At 38.2% G+C, this 15,565-nt stretch overlaps 1 protein-coding gene across 3 annotated transcripts in view; it reads right to left on the bottom strand.

Annotated features, from left to right (window-relative positions):
* The window catches only part of NIPAL2 (NIPA like domain containing 2), a 72,496-nt gene that overhangs the window by 40,709 nt on the left and 16,222 nt on the right, over positions 1 to 15,565 (bottom strand). For all 3 annotated transcript variants that reach the window (XR_005017014.1, XM_036830198.1, XM_036830199.1), the window contains 2 exons: positions 10,052 to 10,120; positions 8,332 to 8,503 (listed from right to left, as the gene is read on the bottom strand). Coding sequence is in view for 2 of the 3 variants with exons in the window: in XM_036830198.1 (XP_036686093.1) it covers positions 8,332 to 8,503; positions 10,052 to 10,120 (241 nt within the window). In the remaining variant the exon portion in view is untranslated. The remainder of the gene's footprint in view (positions 1 to 8,331; positions 8,504 to 10,051; positions 10,121 to 15,565) is intronic.

Genomic DNA, 15,565 nt, shown 5'->3' with positions numbered 1-15,565 from the left:
TTTTTGTTCTGTTTTGTTTTTTTATAAATTTATTTATTTATTTTTGACTGTGTTGGATCTTCGTTGCTGCACGGGCTTTCTCTAGTTGCGGTGAGCAGGGGCTACTCTTCGTTGCGGTGCGTGGGCTTCTCATTGTTGTGGCTTCTCTTGCCGTGGAGCATGGGCTCTAGGCACGCGGGCTTCAGTAGTTGTGGCACGTGGGCTCAGTAGTTGTGGCTCGTGGGCTCTAGAGCACAGGCTCAGTAGTTGTGGCTCATGGGCTTAGCTGCTTTGCGGCATGTGGGATCTTCCCGGACCAGGGCTTGAACCATATGCCCTGCACTGGCAGGCAGATTCTTAACCACTGTGCCACCAGGGAAGTCCTCTATAATGTTTTATTTCTCCCACCCTCCCTGCCCCTGCAACAATCTCCCTTCATATCCCATTCCTTTGCCACCCCTAGACAAGTCAGTTTTATGCTGAGAAAGGTCTACCACAAACCTCCTTTAATTTTTTGTGGCTTCAACTCTTTGGATTGTTGATAACTTTATTATTTTTAATCATCTCAATGCTTACGCATAGCACAGATCACAGTCATGGGGATGAACAGAAAAACAAAAACATTAAATGTAAAGTCATGCTTTGTAGATACACAAATAATATAACTCAACCCCCCAAAGGACAAGCTTATAAACCTTTAAATATTTACAGGAGTGAGTATTCACAAGTTCTTTGCAATGAAATGTTTAGCCATTATGCTTCATCGGGAATTGAAATCTTTTAAACAACACCCTAGAACAGAACAGAACACTTCTCGTCCAACATCCTAGAACAGAGCATCCTAGAATGCCCAATCCTCGTTTTATCAAAATTCAAATTCAAACCAATTCTGTGAGGCTGTATTGTGTGATTTCCTGCACCATGCTCTCCTGGAAAGAGCAGACAGCAGGCACACACAGTCACCAGTCTCCTGGGTCTCAGTTGAATGGCCAGAATGTATTAAAAAGGTCATTGTGAACACGATGAGAGTTGCCAAAGGGGAAGTATAGGGTCAAGCCTGCTACATGCAGTTGAGCAGGTTGTGCACTGCACAAATACACTACACCTGAGGGGGTACCACCCACATGTCAGATCTTGGTGACTTGTATATTTCTCAGGACAATTTTCTGACAGATGGCACCAGAGTGTCCTGCTCTAATGAAATTATTGTATTACGATAATTTGCAGACAGACAGACAGAAATAGAGTATCATGAGAAAGGATGCCTTTTTCTAATTCACAAAGAGGCACCAAATAGCTGAGTAGAGGGCCCATGTAGGGTGCTTAGGGAGCAGAGAATAAGCCTGTTTAATTTAGTGTGGAAGCCCAGAAAGGCCTCCTGGGGAAGTGGGACAGGAAAGATGAGCAGTAGTTTAAAATTTTATTACAAACTCCTCAGAATACTCAACTTATTTCTTTTTATTGGATTTCTGGTATAATAACTAGTTTCTCAGAAAACACTTTCTCAAATTGCAGTTAGACCTGAAAGACTCTCTGAAGTTAATTAGCAAGTGAACAAAAGTGCTTTGAAGCCAGAGCAAGAAGACAGAAAGTTGCACGCATGTCTCAGACTGCTATGTTTTTCCTTGGACAAATTTCTGTGTCTGTTTTTTAAATGTATTTGGTATTGGTAGGTTATTTGGAAATTTTGGCATTTTCCAACACGTTTTGGAGGGGAATATGTGGAAAAGTCAAAGGGTAAGTGCTGTTTAATGGCTGAACAAATGAGCTGTGAAGAGCCTACATTTCTGCTCCCTGAGAATTAATTACTGCATGGATAAGAACAATAAAAAGCATTTCTTGAAGTGGTTCATCCATTTTAGATAATTTAACCACCAGCCACCTTCAGGGGCATGGAAGTAAACTCTGTTATAAAGAATAAAGTACTGGACTTCCCTGGTGGCGCAGTGGTTAAGAATCCGCCTGCCAATGCAGGGCACGCGGGTTCGAGCCCTGGTCCAGGAAGATCCTACATACTGCAGCGCAACTAAGCCCGTGCGCCACAACTACTGAGCCTGCGCTCTAGAGCCCACGAGCCACAACTACTGAAGGCTCCGCGCCTAGAGCCCAAGCTCTGCAAGAAGAGAAGCCACCGCAATGAGAAGCCCGCGCACCGCAACAAAGAGTAGCCCCCGCTCGCCGCAACTAGAGAAAGCCTTCACGCAGCAACGAAGACCCAACGCAGCCAAAAATAAATAAATTAAATAAATAAATTCAAAAAAAGAATAAAGTACTTTGTTTCTTTTTAATAATGATTATAAATCACAGTGACAATGGCTAGTTGTCACTGCACTATGTATCCTACACCGTTTTTAAGTGTTTGTGTTTACTCAATTCTTCCCCATGACAACTTCTGAGGTAAGAACTATTTTTATCCCCACTTTACAGATGAGGGAGCTGAGGCATATACCCATTTAAATAACTTGCCCAAGGTCACAGAGCTTTCCAGGGGCAGAACTGAGATCTGAAGGCTGGCAGCGTGGTCCTAGAGCTGGCACTCTTCACCATTCTACTGCCCTGTAGAAGAGTATCCAGCCGAGGCTTTAGACGATGTTGAAAAACCATCCTTTAAGCTTTCTTAATTAATGGAAAAACAAACACAAGTCAACATCTAGAATTAATCAGACTGCCAGCATATAACCAGCATTTTAGTCAGAATAAGCTTTTGCCCTATTATTCACTGAGGAAGCCTTTCAGTGAGAAAAAGAGGGTAAAAGTATAAGGTGATACAAGGGCTCTGATCCTCTTTCTCCAAAAGCTGGACCCAGACTTGGGAATTCAGATCCGCCTGTACACCAGGATCACTCCCCACTATCCACCCCCCACTGCAGGCACCGGCCGGTTATCTACCCTGTTTGAGTCTCTAGGATGCTGTGACTGCTTGTGAGCATTGCTTGAAGAACTCTAAAGGGTTTTCTGCAAAACTGTTGTCCCTTGAGATACTTCTTATAAAGGCACCTTGTGGACAATAGGTTTGGGAAAGCTGGCTTACGGCATCTGCCTCTGAAAGACTGACAGCATGCCTGGGCCCATCCCAGGGCCTCAAGAAATCCTCCACTAACGAAACCTGTGTCACGTTTTAAATCCAATATTGCGGAAACCTGTTTGCTTACAGAATTCTTTGTTTCTTAGAACACCTATGAAACCATCAGTAAAAGTAGTGCTTGAGAAATGCTGTCTCCAGGTAAGCATGTCAGTGTAGAGCAGCAGACCACACAGACAGAGGGAAAGAAAGAATAGAAAGGAAGATGGTTCAAGGCAGGAACGTGGGTAGAGTGCGAACTGAAATATCCATGGTGCTTACTGTAATGCCAATCCTAAAAAAAAAAAAAAAAAAAAAAAAAAATTCTGTTCCACTGAAGTGTACAAAGGGAGGAGGAATTTTGATTATGTAAGACAAAACAGTGGGACTGACAATATTAGCAGCCTGGATGTAGTGAGATGGTGACTCACACAATTTATCCTTACTTCTGGAGAGGAGAAAAGGAACACAGTGTGTTGGTATGAACCAGGCTGCCCAAGGAGAATGAGGAAAATGGAAGCAAGTTCCTTCACTCAGACTTAAGAGCTAAAACTTTTTAAAAACTGTTCTGGACTTCAGTTTTCTTCCTTTCTTATTTTTTTTCCTTTTCAAATTTTGAAAGCCAGAAAAGAATATGCAATCTCTCATGCAACATTGCAACAGACATTATCTTTAAAAAAAAAAGAAAATTCAAAGAAAGGTTTGATTTCTTTCTTGAAGCTCCCAAGAAATAATAGGGAAAATAAAATTTGTAGCTCAGTAAAGTGTAGACACTCTTCTGCCTCATCTGTAGACATGGCCATAAGATAACGTATTTATTAAAAAATACTGTCCCTTTTGCTTCAAGTTTTCTAGAGTTTCTAGAATCTTTATAAAGAATTATAAAAGTGGTAGGGGGCTGTTCTGGGGAAAATTCTCAATCACCAGCATCCCTTACCCACCCACAGCATTGCACAGTGACCTAAATTCAGTGCAAGAGTGCTGTGAGAATATTATGTATGAGCATATATTACTGTTTGCAAAGACTGTAAAGCAGGAAACGATTTGTGTTTGAGGCTATAAGTTTACTTCTTGGAATCATTTTAAATGGGCAGAGAGGGAGGTTGCTAAAAATGTTCTAAAGTTGAAACATTAATCCAGGCTAGGAGCAGACAAAGAAAAATGATCTGTAGCATTGAGAAAAGCCCATCTCCAAGTTTGAAGGTGGGTGGACTGCCCCCTCCCCCCAGGGAGCTTGGGGAGGACAGGTCACTGTCCGAGGGGAAGGTGGTTAAACTTAAAACTTCCCGTTATTAATGAGAGTTTCGAGCAAGTCATGCCAAAATGAGCAGCTTCACAGGCGTCTTCATTGAAGGTCTGTGAGGAGTATCAAGGCTGGCCCTTCATCTCTGGCAATTTCCGAATTCTCACTTCAGGTCCCAAGAGGCCTGGCTAATATTTCATTTCTGTGAGATCGCTGATCTTTATAATAAATCTAGCACATCCCCCTTTCTTTGTGCTAGTTGGAATGGCTCTTTTCTTCTCATTCCCAGAAAAAAGGTTTCCCAGGACTGGGGAACTAGAGGTAAATGGAGAATTTCAGTACAGTGTGGCTCACACACTCAACCCTCCCCCCCCAGGCATCTGTTTGATCTGCATGGACACTTTTGTCTTTGGATATTGCATGGAAACTGAGCATGAAGCAGAATAAGAAACAAAACTAAAGATCAGCTCTAAATAGATACTCACTGTGAAAAATAATACAACATTTTCAGAACAATTGGGGCCTGTAGAGGCTCCAAGGTGACAATGTAACTATACTTTTTATCTATTATTTCTCAAATTTTGAGAAGAAAAAAATATCCAGAACGTCCATGTACGAGGTATGTGCAGTAGTAAATAGAAGATAAGATATCCTCAAATTGCTGATTTTATCTGAATGTTAAAAATGTCAAATGAAAAAGAAAAAAGAAAAAAAATGTCAAATGATTACATAAATTGTGTGCCTATTCAGAGTAGGGTGATTTTAACTGAGCAATTTCTAGAAAGCCAAAAAAGTGTTCTTTGCTAACTATTCTACTACTGTACATCATGAAAGTATTTAAAATAAGATATTTTAAATTATTAAGAAGGGGAAACTACTTTCAAAATGAAATAAATTTCTCTTTGAGTATACATTATTTCAGTTTAAACTATGCTTTTTTTTTTTTTAAAGACTATCATATAATTTTTTGGAGAAATATTACAATTGGGATATGTGGGTGCACATTATGCTTGATCTAGTTGCTACCAGACAATAGCCATCAACTTGTTTCTATTTCAATGAAGATTCCAAATTCACAGAAACTTAGAAACATGCTGTTTCCATAGCAGCAGATAAAGGGTGAAACAAAAGATTTTATTGATTTTAACATGGCTTAGAGAATTTGTTCTCTTTTTTAGCAGTAATTTTTGCTTTTTTTTTTTTTCTTAGTCTTTACCAACACCTCATATTTTCTTTTCTAAATGTATTTAGTAAGTCATATAAATTTTGAAAGTAGGATAATTGTGACATTACTGTAAAATTACACATTCTTTCTTTTTTTAAACTTATTTATTTGTTTTTTTTCTTTCCTTTAATTTTTGGCTTTGTTGGGTCTTTGTTGCTGTGCGCAAGCTTTCTCCAGTTGCGGCAAGCGGGGGCTACTCTTCTTTGCGGTGCGCGGGCCTCTCATTGCTGTGGCTTCTCTTCTTGCGGAGCACAGGCTCCAGGCGCACGGGCTTCCGTAGTTGTAGCACACGGGCTCAAGTAGTTGTGGCTCGCGGGGTCTAGAGCACAGGCTCAGTAGTTGTGGTGCACGGGCTTAGTTGCTCCACGGCATGTGGGATCTTCCCAGACCAGGGCTCAAACCCGTGTCCCCTGCACTGGCAGGCGGATCCTTAACCACTGTGCCACCAGGGAAGCCCTAAAATTACACATTCTTATAGTAACGTAGAATAACCAATATCGAATTCTTTATTTTTTTTAACATCTTTATTGGAGCATAATTGCTTTACATTGTTGTGTTAGTTTCTGCTTTATAACAAAGTGAATCAGTTATATATATACATATATCCCCATATCTCTTCCCTCTTGCGTCTCCCTCCCTCCCACCCTCCCTATCCTACCCCTCTAGGTGGTCACAAAGCACCGAGCTGTTCTCCCTGTGCTATGCGGCTGCTTCCCACTAGCTATCTATTTTACATTTGGTAGTGTATATATGTCCATGCCACTCTCTCACTTCGTCCCAGCTTCCCCTTCCCCCTCCCTGTGTCCTCAAGTCCATTCTCTATGTCTGTGTCTTTATTCCTGTCCTGCCTCTAGGTTTTTCAGAACTTTTTTTTTTTTTTCAGATTCCATATATATGTGTTAGCGTATGGTATTTGCTTTTCTCTTTCTGACTTACTTCACTCTGTATGACAGATTCTAGGTCCATCCACCTCACTACAAATAACTCAATTTCGTTTCTTTTTATGGCTGAGTAATATTCCATTGTATATACGTGCCACATCTTCTTTATCCATTCATCGGTCAATGGACACTTAGGTTGCTTCCATGTCCTGGCTATTGTAAATAGTGCTACAATGAACATCGTGGTATGTGACTCTTTTTGAGTTATGGTTTTCTCAGGGTATATGCCCAGTAGTGGGATGGCTGGGTCATATGGTAGTTCTATTTTTAGTTTTTTAAGAAACCTCCATAGTGTTCTCCATAGTGGCTGTATCAATTTACATTCCCACCAACAGTGCAAGAAGGTTCCCTTTTCTCCACACACCCTCCAGCATTTATTGTTTGTAGATTTTTTGATGATGGCCATTCTGACTGGTGTGAGGTGATACCTCATTGTAGTTTTGATTTGCATTTCTCTGGTGATTAGTGATGTTGAGCATCCTTTCATGTGTTTGTTGGCAATCTGTACATCTTCTTTGAAGAAATGTCTATTTAGGTCTTCTGCCCATTTTTGGATTGGGTTGTTTGTTTTTTTGATATTGAGCTGCATGAGCTGCTTGTATATTTTGGAGATTTTTCCTTTGTCAGTTGCTTCACTTGCAAATATTTTCTTCCATTATGAGGGTTGTCTTTTCGTCTTGTTTATGGTTTCCTTTGCTGTGCAAAAGCTTTTAAGTTTCATTAGGTCCCATTTGTTTGTTTTTATTTCTAACTCTTAATGTAAAAGAGATGCTAAACTATGGATCAGGGGCTTCCCTGGTGGCGCAGTGGTTGAGAATCTGCCTGCTAATGCAGGGGACACGGGTTCGAGCCCTGGTCTGGGAAGATCCCACATGCCACGGAGCAGCTGGGCCCGTGAGCCACAACTACTGAGCCTGCGCGTCTGGAGCCTGTGCCCCGCAACGGGAGGGGCCGCGATAGTGAAAGGCCCGCGCACCGCGATGAAGAGTGGCCCCCACTTGCCTCAACTAGAGAAAGCCCTCGCATGAACCGAAGACCCAACACAGCCAAAAATAAAATAAAATAAATAAATAAAGTAGCTATAAAAAAAAAAAAGAAAAGTGCTTAAAAAAAAAAAAAAATTCTCTAAACTATGGATCAGGCATCAAGGACTCTACGTGTAATGTCAGTTTAGCATATGAATAAAACATAACATTTGGGCTTCCCTGGTGGCGCAGTGGTTGAGAGTCTGCCTGCCAATGCAGGGGACACGGGTTCGAGCCCTGGTCTCGGAAGATCCCACATGCCGTGGAGCGGCTGGGCCCGTGAGCCACAGCTACTGAGCCTGCGCGTCTGGAGCCTGTGCTCCGCAACAAGAGAGGCCGCGATAGTGAGAGGCCCGCGCACCGCGATGAAGAGTGGCGCCCACTTGCCGCAACTAGAGAAAGCCCTCACACAGAAACGAAGACCCAACACAGCCATGAATAAATAAATAAAATTAAAAAAAAAAAAGGAATGCCCCATGTAGTAAACAGAAATCTATTTCCAAAAAAAAAACATAACATTTTATTACAAATGCTTTAAGATTATTCATTAATGATTAAAAAGCATGGTATAACATTTTCTGTTACTGTTAATTTCATTTATTAAGACTCAGACACCGGGAATCAGGCTTTTAAACATAGATGTTACGGCTACAAAATGCAAGTTTCTTTGTGGTTAACGTGGCACCATGACAGTGAATAACTGAAATTGGTAGTATAATTGTTCCAAGTTAACATGCTAAGAAAACAGGAAACGACTTTTTTCTTTTGTGCATGTGTTGTTTAAGTTGTATGTTTTTTTGCCAACTATTTTGATCTCTTAAAATTTCTATTTGTCAAAACACAGAAAAATGGCTCACCTGTAACAGACATACAGCCTAATGGAGCAATGAGAGTAATGGGGGCAAATCCATAGGCTGCAAAGTTTCCTGTCTCTCCCACAGCCATCAGTACGATGCTGCCCCACCACAGCACGCTCTTGAAGTACGGCCTTGGGTGTTCTTGGTGCGCCAACTGAAGATGCGAATATTTCTGGAAGTACATCACGATGTAAGTAAGAAAATATTTCCACCCAACCAAAACTTGCCTTGAAATTTTTGGTCCTATAAAATTGCTTCATGGCTTTTAAATTTATTTGCAGATTATTATAGAGCAATTATTACGGTTTTCTGTTTGTTCCAAACATATTAACAGAAGTGAATCATACTGATATAGCATTTTATAGTTTAAAGGGCCTTCTCACGTATTGCTTAATTCTCATAACAACTCTGTGAAGTAAATATCATTATCACTATCTAAAGACGGAGTGTGTGTTAAGGAGTTAAGTGACTTTTTAGTCCACCACACCAAAATACTTCTTTTAGATTGTCAAAAAAATTCAAATGCTGAAATAAAGATAATAAATTACTAAAGAAACACCTTTGGAAAAGGGATTCAAATCTATGAGTCAAAGTTGCTACCACAATAAGCATAACAGGGCAGAAAGCTCTGGTAGCAGAGGGTTGGGATGGGGGAACTCATTTATATCTGGTTTGAGTATTTCTTTGTATTGGAAATGTATGAATTCCTGGAAACTGGCCATTAAATAAAGCTCTATTTCCCTATTGATTTTATGATAACTGAACTTACTTCCTTAAGAAGTATGTACAATTCTAGATTACTTTAAAATCTTTTCTTTAAAATTCTTTTAAAATTTCAGAAGTTATTTAGAAAATAATAAAAGTACTATAAGAAAATGTAGAACATTAAAATAAATCTTGGCTTATGCCAAGATATGAACATCTTTTAATTAATTTATTTATTTATGGCTGTGTTGGGTCTTCGTTTCTGTGCGAGGGCTTTCTCTAGTTGCGGCAAGCGGGGGCCACTCTTCATCGCGGTGCGCGGGCCTCTCACTATCGTGGCCTCTCTTGTTGCGGAGCACAGGCTCCAGATGCGCAGGCTCAGTAATTGTGGCTCACGGGCCTAGTTGCTCCGCGGCATGTGGGATCTTCCCAGACCAGGGCTCGAACCCGTGTGCCCTGCATTGGCAGGCGGATTCTCAACCACTGCGCCACCAGGGAAGTCCCTGAACATCTTTTTAAGTGTGATACAAATTCACAGGCGCCTGGTCTGGGGTACACAATACTATTAAGAGGCTCACAAAACATTTAATTTCTTTTAAAATCAGAAGAAGAAAAAAGATGGACACAATCTAGCCTGGATTATATTTGTCTTTATATCAGTGAGGTCATAAGATATACTTTCTTTATTTCTCTTTTTTTTATTTTTATTTTTGTTATTCTTATCTTTTGTTTTACTTTATTTTATACTTTCAAACCCTTGTGTCGAGGGCTGACTTTCAATAGATCGCAGCGAGGGAGCTGCTCTGCTACGTACGAAACCCCGACCCAGAAGCAGGTCGTCTACGAATGGTTTAGCACCAGGTTCCCCACGAACGTGCGGTGCGTGACGGGCGAGGGGATATACTTTCTTTAATGGAGGAAGAAGTCCAAGAAGGCAAAAGTGCCTGAGGCTCATTGAATTCATAATATGTCCCTGGATCAAACTACAGAGTTAGAAAAATAAGCTTCTTCTTACCTGAATATTTAGGGAAATGCTGATTACCAAGTTTCCTAAAATGGCCAGCAAAACTCCAAAAAGGTGAATCTATAAAAGAAAATGTTTTATTTAAATGGTACTTTAAATAGCACTTGTAAGATATTTACCAAAAAAACTACGAAAATTTAAGTTGATACATTCATTCATTTGTTCATTCATTCAGCAAATATTTACTTAGCACCCGTTTGCCAGGGTCATTTGGAATATGAATGATGGTTTTATTAGGATTAATTTTTCACTTTAGTCAAATATTATTTTTTATAACTAGTTCAGTCCTTTACTGAATTCTCTAGATATGTGCTTCATTCACTAAAATAAACAGTCATCAGGTTCTGACTTTTTCCCACTAAGATGCTTCTATTTATCCTGTCTGCCAATTTCCTCAGCAACCTCTCTGATTGGGGTGTTCATTGCCTCAAGTATGGACTATATAATTTTTTCTGTTCTCCCCCTTTTCTTTCTCTTAAGATATTCTGGAAGACTGTGGTATGAAAGAAAGATCATTGGCTTTGGGGTTAAAGGATGAACCTGAGATTCAGATCTGCTATTTTCTAATGGGCGACATTGAGTAAGTTATTTCAGCTCCCCGGCCTCAGTAAACAGGGGATGTTGGATAAGATGTTTCCAAAAATCCCTTTATCTCTAAACTGCTATGAACCTCACTGGAGACAGACTAAATTTTCCCGCCACTCTGCTGGTCAAGAACCCACAATGTCTCTCTACAGACAATTATATTAAATACAAAACTACTGTACCAGCTCCCCATAATCGGTCTTCATCCTGACCATCCAATTGTCCACAGCACACTTTAATGTGCTCCCTCTACCTTGGGTACCTGGCTCCTGACTTCTCCAGTCAGATGCCATACTTTTTCTCATGTCATTCCTCTCACCCAGACAGAGCATCTTCTTCCCTCAGCCCATTTCAATCAGACCTCACCCTCCTGGCCATCGGAGCTCCACCTCCTTACAACCTTCTCAGACACCACAGCCCATCTTTACTTTCTCAGACTCTAAATGGTGAACATCCCTTATTTCTTCTTTTATATTGTCAGGTGTATCATTAGGCTCTATAAATAGACGGCAAATTCTCTGAGGGAAGGGAATCATGTCTAAGACTTCCATTGGGTCTTCTACATCATCTACTATACAAAATGAGGGGCTTAAAAAAATACTTGCTCGAGAAAGTATAGAGTGGTTTAAAACAAGAACTGCAGAGGTTAAAAAACAAGTTCTGACACATTGCCCAAGATCTATCTTTACTATAGATAGCATATGTATTATTTGATGACTTCAAAAGATGCATATTCTGCTCCTATCTAGGTACAAAGATGTAATATCTTCTAGCAGTAAAAATTAGCAATGATAGAAGGGCTCTTCCCCCTTCTTCTTCTACAGTACATAACTTCTAGCTAGCTTCAAATTCCAAGGAGTTATTTGAATTTCAAATGAACATTACAACCACAAGGAACCCTTTTCAGAATGCAAAATGTCTTTGAAGTTTTAGAACTTCATTATATGTGCTGAAGTGAAATTCAGTATTTCTAAAAAACGAAGCAGGAAAGTTGAAAACCCATTTAATAGTTGACATATAATATCCATAGTCTTTAATCAGTTAAGAATTTTCTTTTCCTAATAAAAGCAGTTGGCAATAATTTTGATCACTATTCCTCATGGGGAACAACTGTATCATAATATATTGTGCTATTTCCATGCTTTCGATTTACAATTGACTGCATTTGGCAGTAATCAGGAAAATAAAAATTCAGAAGAAGTTTGGGATTGAATGGATAATTATGAAAATCTTCTATAATTATAAAAGTAAATTGTTGAATAGAAATAACTTACTTCAAAATTCTTTAAATGATTCACTGAGTAGTTTAAACACCAGTAGGCCAAGTGTTTAGAAATTGGTTAGCAGGATTTCGCAATGATTTCTTGGATATGACATGAAAAGCACAGGCAACAGAAGAAAAAATAGATAAGCTGGACTTTATCAAGATTAAAATCTTTTGTGCACCAAAGGACACTATTAGCAGAATGAAAGGCAACCCACACAATGGGAGAAAATATTTGCAAATCATGTATCTGATAAAGATTGATATCTAGAATATATAAAGAACCCCTACAACTCAACAACAAAAAAATAAACAATGCAACTGAAAAATGGTCAAAGAACTCAAATAGACTTTTCTTCAAAGAAGATATATAAATGGGCAATAGGCACATGAAAAGATGCTCAACAGCACTAATCATTAGGGAAATGCAAATCAAAACCACAATAAGCTACCACTTCACACCCATTAGGAGAGCTACAATTAAAAAGAAAAACAACAGAAAATAACAAGTGTTGGTAAGGATGTGGAGAAATTGAAACCCTAGTTCATTGTTGGTGGGGATGTAAAATGGTACAGCTGCTGATCTCATAACATATACAAAAATTAACTCAAAATTAACCAAAAGACCTAAATGTAGGAGCCAAAACTATAAAATTCTCAGAAGAAAACATAAGGGTAAATCTTTGTGACCTTGGATTTGGCCATGGATTCCCATAGATAAGACATCAAAAGCGTAAGCAACAAAGAAAAAATAGTTGGACCTCATCAATATTCAAAAACTTTGTTTCAAAGGGCACTATCAAGGAAAGTGAAAAGATAATGCACAAAATGGGAGAAAATATCTGGAAATCATATATCTGACAAGGGACTTATACCTAGACTATATAAAGAACACTTACAATGCAATAATAAAAAGACAAATGACCCAATTAAAAATGGGCAAAGGATCTGAATAGACATTTCTCCAAAGAAGACAAATGGCTAACAAGTACACTGAAAAGATGTTCAACATCACTAGTCATCAGGGATTGCAAATCAAAACCACAGTGATACACCACTTCATACCAAATAATATAGCTATAATAAAAAAGTCAGATAATAACAAGTGTTAGTAAGGATGTAGATAAATCAGAACCCTCAAACACTGCTCATGGAAATATATAATGGTGCAACCACTTTGGAAAACAGTCTGGAAGTTCTTCAAAAAGTTAAGCATGGAATTTCCATTTGACTCAGCAATTCCATGCCGAGGTATATATCCAAGAGAAACGAAAACATATATCCACACAAAAACTTGTACACAAATTTACATACCAGTATTGTTCATATGACAGCTAACGGCTGGGGGTAATGATTGTACAACTCAGTGAATTGTACAATTTAAATGAGTGGATTATATGATATGTGAATTATATTTCAATAAGTTGTTATCAAAAATAATTTTAAGAACACAAAGCATTTACATCTTTTTTTTTTTTGCCCAAAGAAATAAAATATTACAAATGTAACTAGCTCTATTTCAGTCTCTTCTTCCCCCCAGAGATAAGTGATTTTTTTTTCTGAAGTTGATACAAATATATTTCTTTCTTTCCTCGATTAATTTTTATTATCTATTTTGTTTACTCAGCTTTTCTTTTTTTCATCTTCTTCATTTGGACTCTTAACTCATTAGCTTTTTCTGTTTCTTTCTATCATGCAAATAGGGCTTTACATTTCCCTCTAAGTACACCCTCTGTTTTAGCTGCCCGCATAGTTTTGGCATGTACAGTTTTCATTGGCATTTAGTTCTAAATATTTCCTGATTATCTCATCATTTTTATCTGAGCCTTATATTATTCAGAGATGTGTTTTTTAATATTTCTAAATGAATGGGGTGTTGATTATCACTTTATTACTAATTTCTAATTTTACTGAGTTGTGGGCAGAAAATACTCTGTGTGTATATTAACATTTGCTTTTGACCTATTATACAGTGTAAATTGGAATTTGTTTTGTGACCTGCTGGTGTAGGGTCAAGTTTATGAGTGTTCCATGTATGTTTGAAAATAAAGTATTTAAAAGTTGAGTTAATACAATTTATATATCCTTCCTATCTATCTATCCATTCATCTATCTATCTCTCCTTCCTATCTATCTATCTATCCATTCATCTATCTCCATTAAGTCATTGTTCAAATCTTTGATATTCTTACTAAATTTTGGATTGCTTTGTCTATCAATTGCCTAGGGAGGTATGTTAAAAATCTACTCAAACATGTATTTATATATTTTAAGACTATAGTCCTAGGTGTATACAAGATCAGGATTGTTTTATCTTCCCAGCTAACTGTTCTTTTTTAAAATTTTTTTAATTTTTATTTATTTATTTACTTATGTTTATTATTTATTTATTTATTTATTTCTTATTAGTCATCCATTTTATACACATCAGTGTACACATGTCAATCCCAATCTCCCAATTCATCACACCACCCCCCACCCCCGTAATTGTTCCTTTTATCATTAGGTTTTTTCTTTAAAATCTATTTTAGCTGATATTACTGTAGCTGCTTTCTTTTGATATTTGCTACTTTCCACATCACTTTAACATTTTTGCATCATATTTTAGTCAAGTCTCTTATACATAGAAAATAACTAGATTAAAAAAAAAAACCTGAGACTTTGTCAGATGGGGAGGTTAGTCCATTTTGTTTACTGTGATTACAAATATATTTTCCTTTATTTCTATCTTTTTTGTGTTTGTAGTTATCTTGCTTTTTCTTTGCTTTCTAATTTCTTTTTTCCTGCCTCCTGTTGAAATGATTGAGTTTTCTTTATTCTTTTCTTTCCCCTACTCTTCTGGCTAGGAAGTTACACATCTTATTTATAGTCTTTCAGTAATTACCGTTAAATGTTTTTAATTTTGAAATAATTATGGACTCACAGTAGGTTGCAAAGAAATGTCCAGGTAGGTCCAGGCGCTCTTCCCCCAGTCCTCCCCTTGATGTTAACATTTTACACAACTACAATCCAATATCTATGGTTCTCTCTATTCTCTCCACGTGGAACTCCTCTTACAAGTATGTTGGACTTTTTAATTCTTGTTTCCTAAAATAGCTCTCATATTTTCCAACTCTTTATCTCTTTGTACTGAGTTATGGATAATTTCCTCAGATCTATCTTCAAGTTTAGCTTTTCTGGCCTCCTTTTGAATTGAGTCTTTATATATGCTTATCAGTACATATATTAAACTGTACTATAATTATTTTTTACAAGTGCATTTCCCCTCTAGACTATAAACTCCTTGAGGGCAGAGCTATGACTTATCAACTCATCTTTGTAACCCTAATGACTAGTAGAGGTCTTTGGCACAGAGTAGTTGTTTATTAAATGCTATTTGAACTGAAATAGTCTCAGATTGATTATACACTGTCTAGAAATAGTAAATTTTGACCTTTGGCCCTAGGAAGATGTCAAACAGTATTTTATAATCAACTGGGGTTTGAATACAGCAAACACTCAGTTTCGTGAGAGAATAAGCTTGTCCCAGAATTCAGATTTCAACAATTAAGTGTCCACTAGCGTGCAATAGAAAGCTACCTGCCGGGGCTTCCCTGGTGGCGCAGTGGTTAAGAATCTGCTTGCCAATGCAGGGGACATGGGTTCGAGCCCAGGTC

This window comes from Balaenoptera musculus, chromosome 17 (genome assembly GCF_009873245.2).
Source record: "Balaenoptera musculus isolate JJ_BM4_2016_0621 chromosome 17, mBalMus1.pri.v3, whole genome shotgun sequence".
NCBI lineage: Eukaryota > Metazoa > Chordata > Mammalia > Artiodactyla > Balaenopteridae > Balaenoptera > Balaenoptera musculus.
The sequence above is the reverse complement of the archived record's forward strand: the minus strand, read 5'-3'. Positions and strand labels throughout refer to the sequence as shown.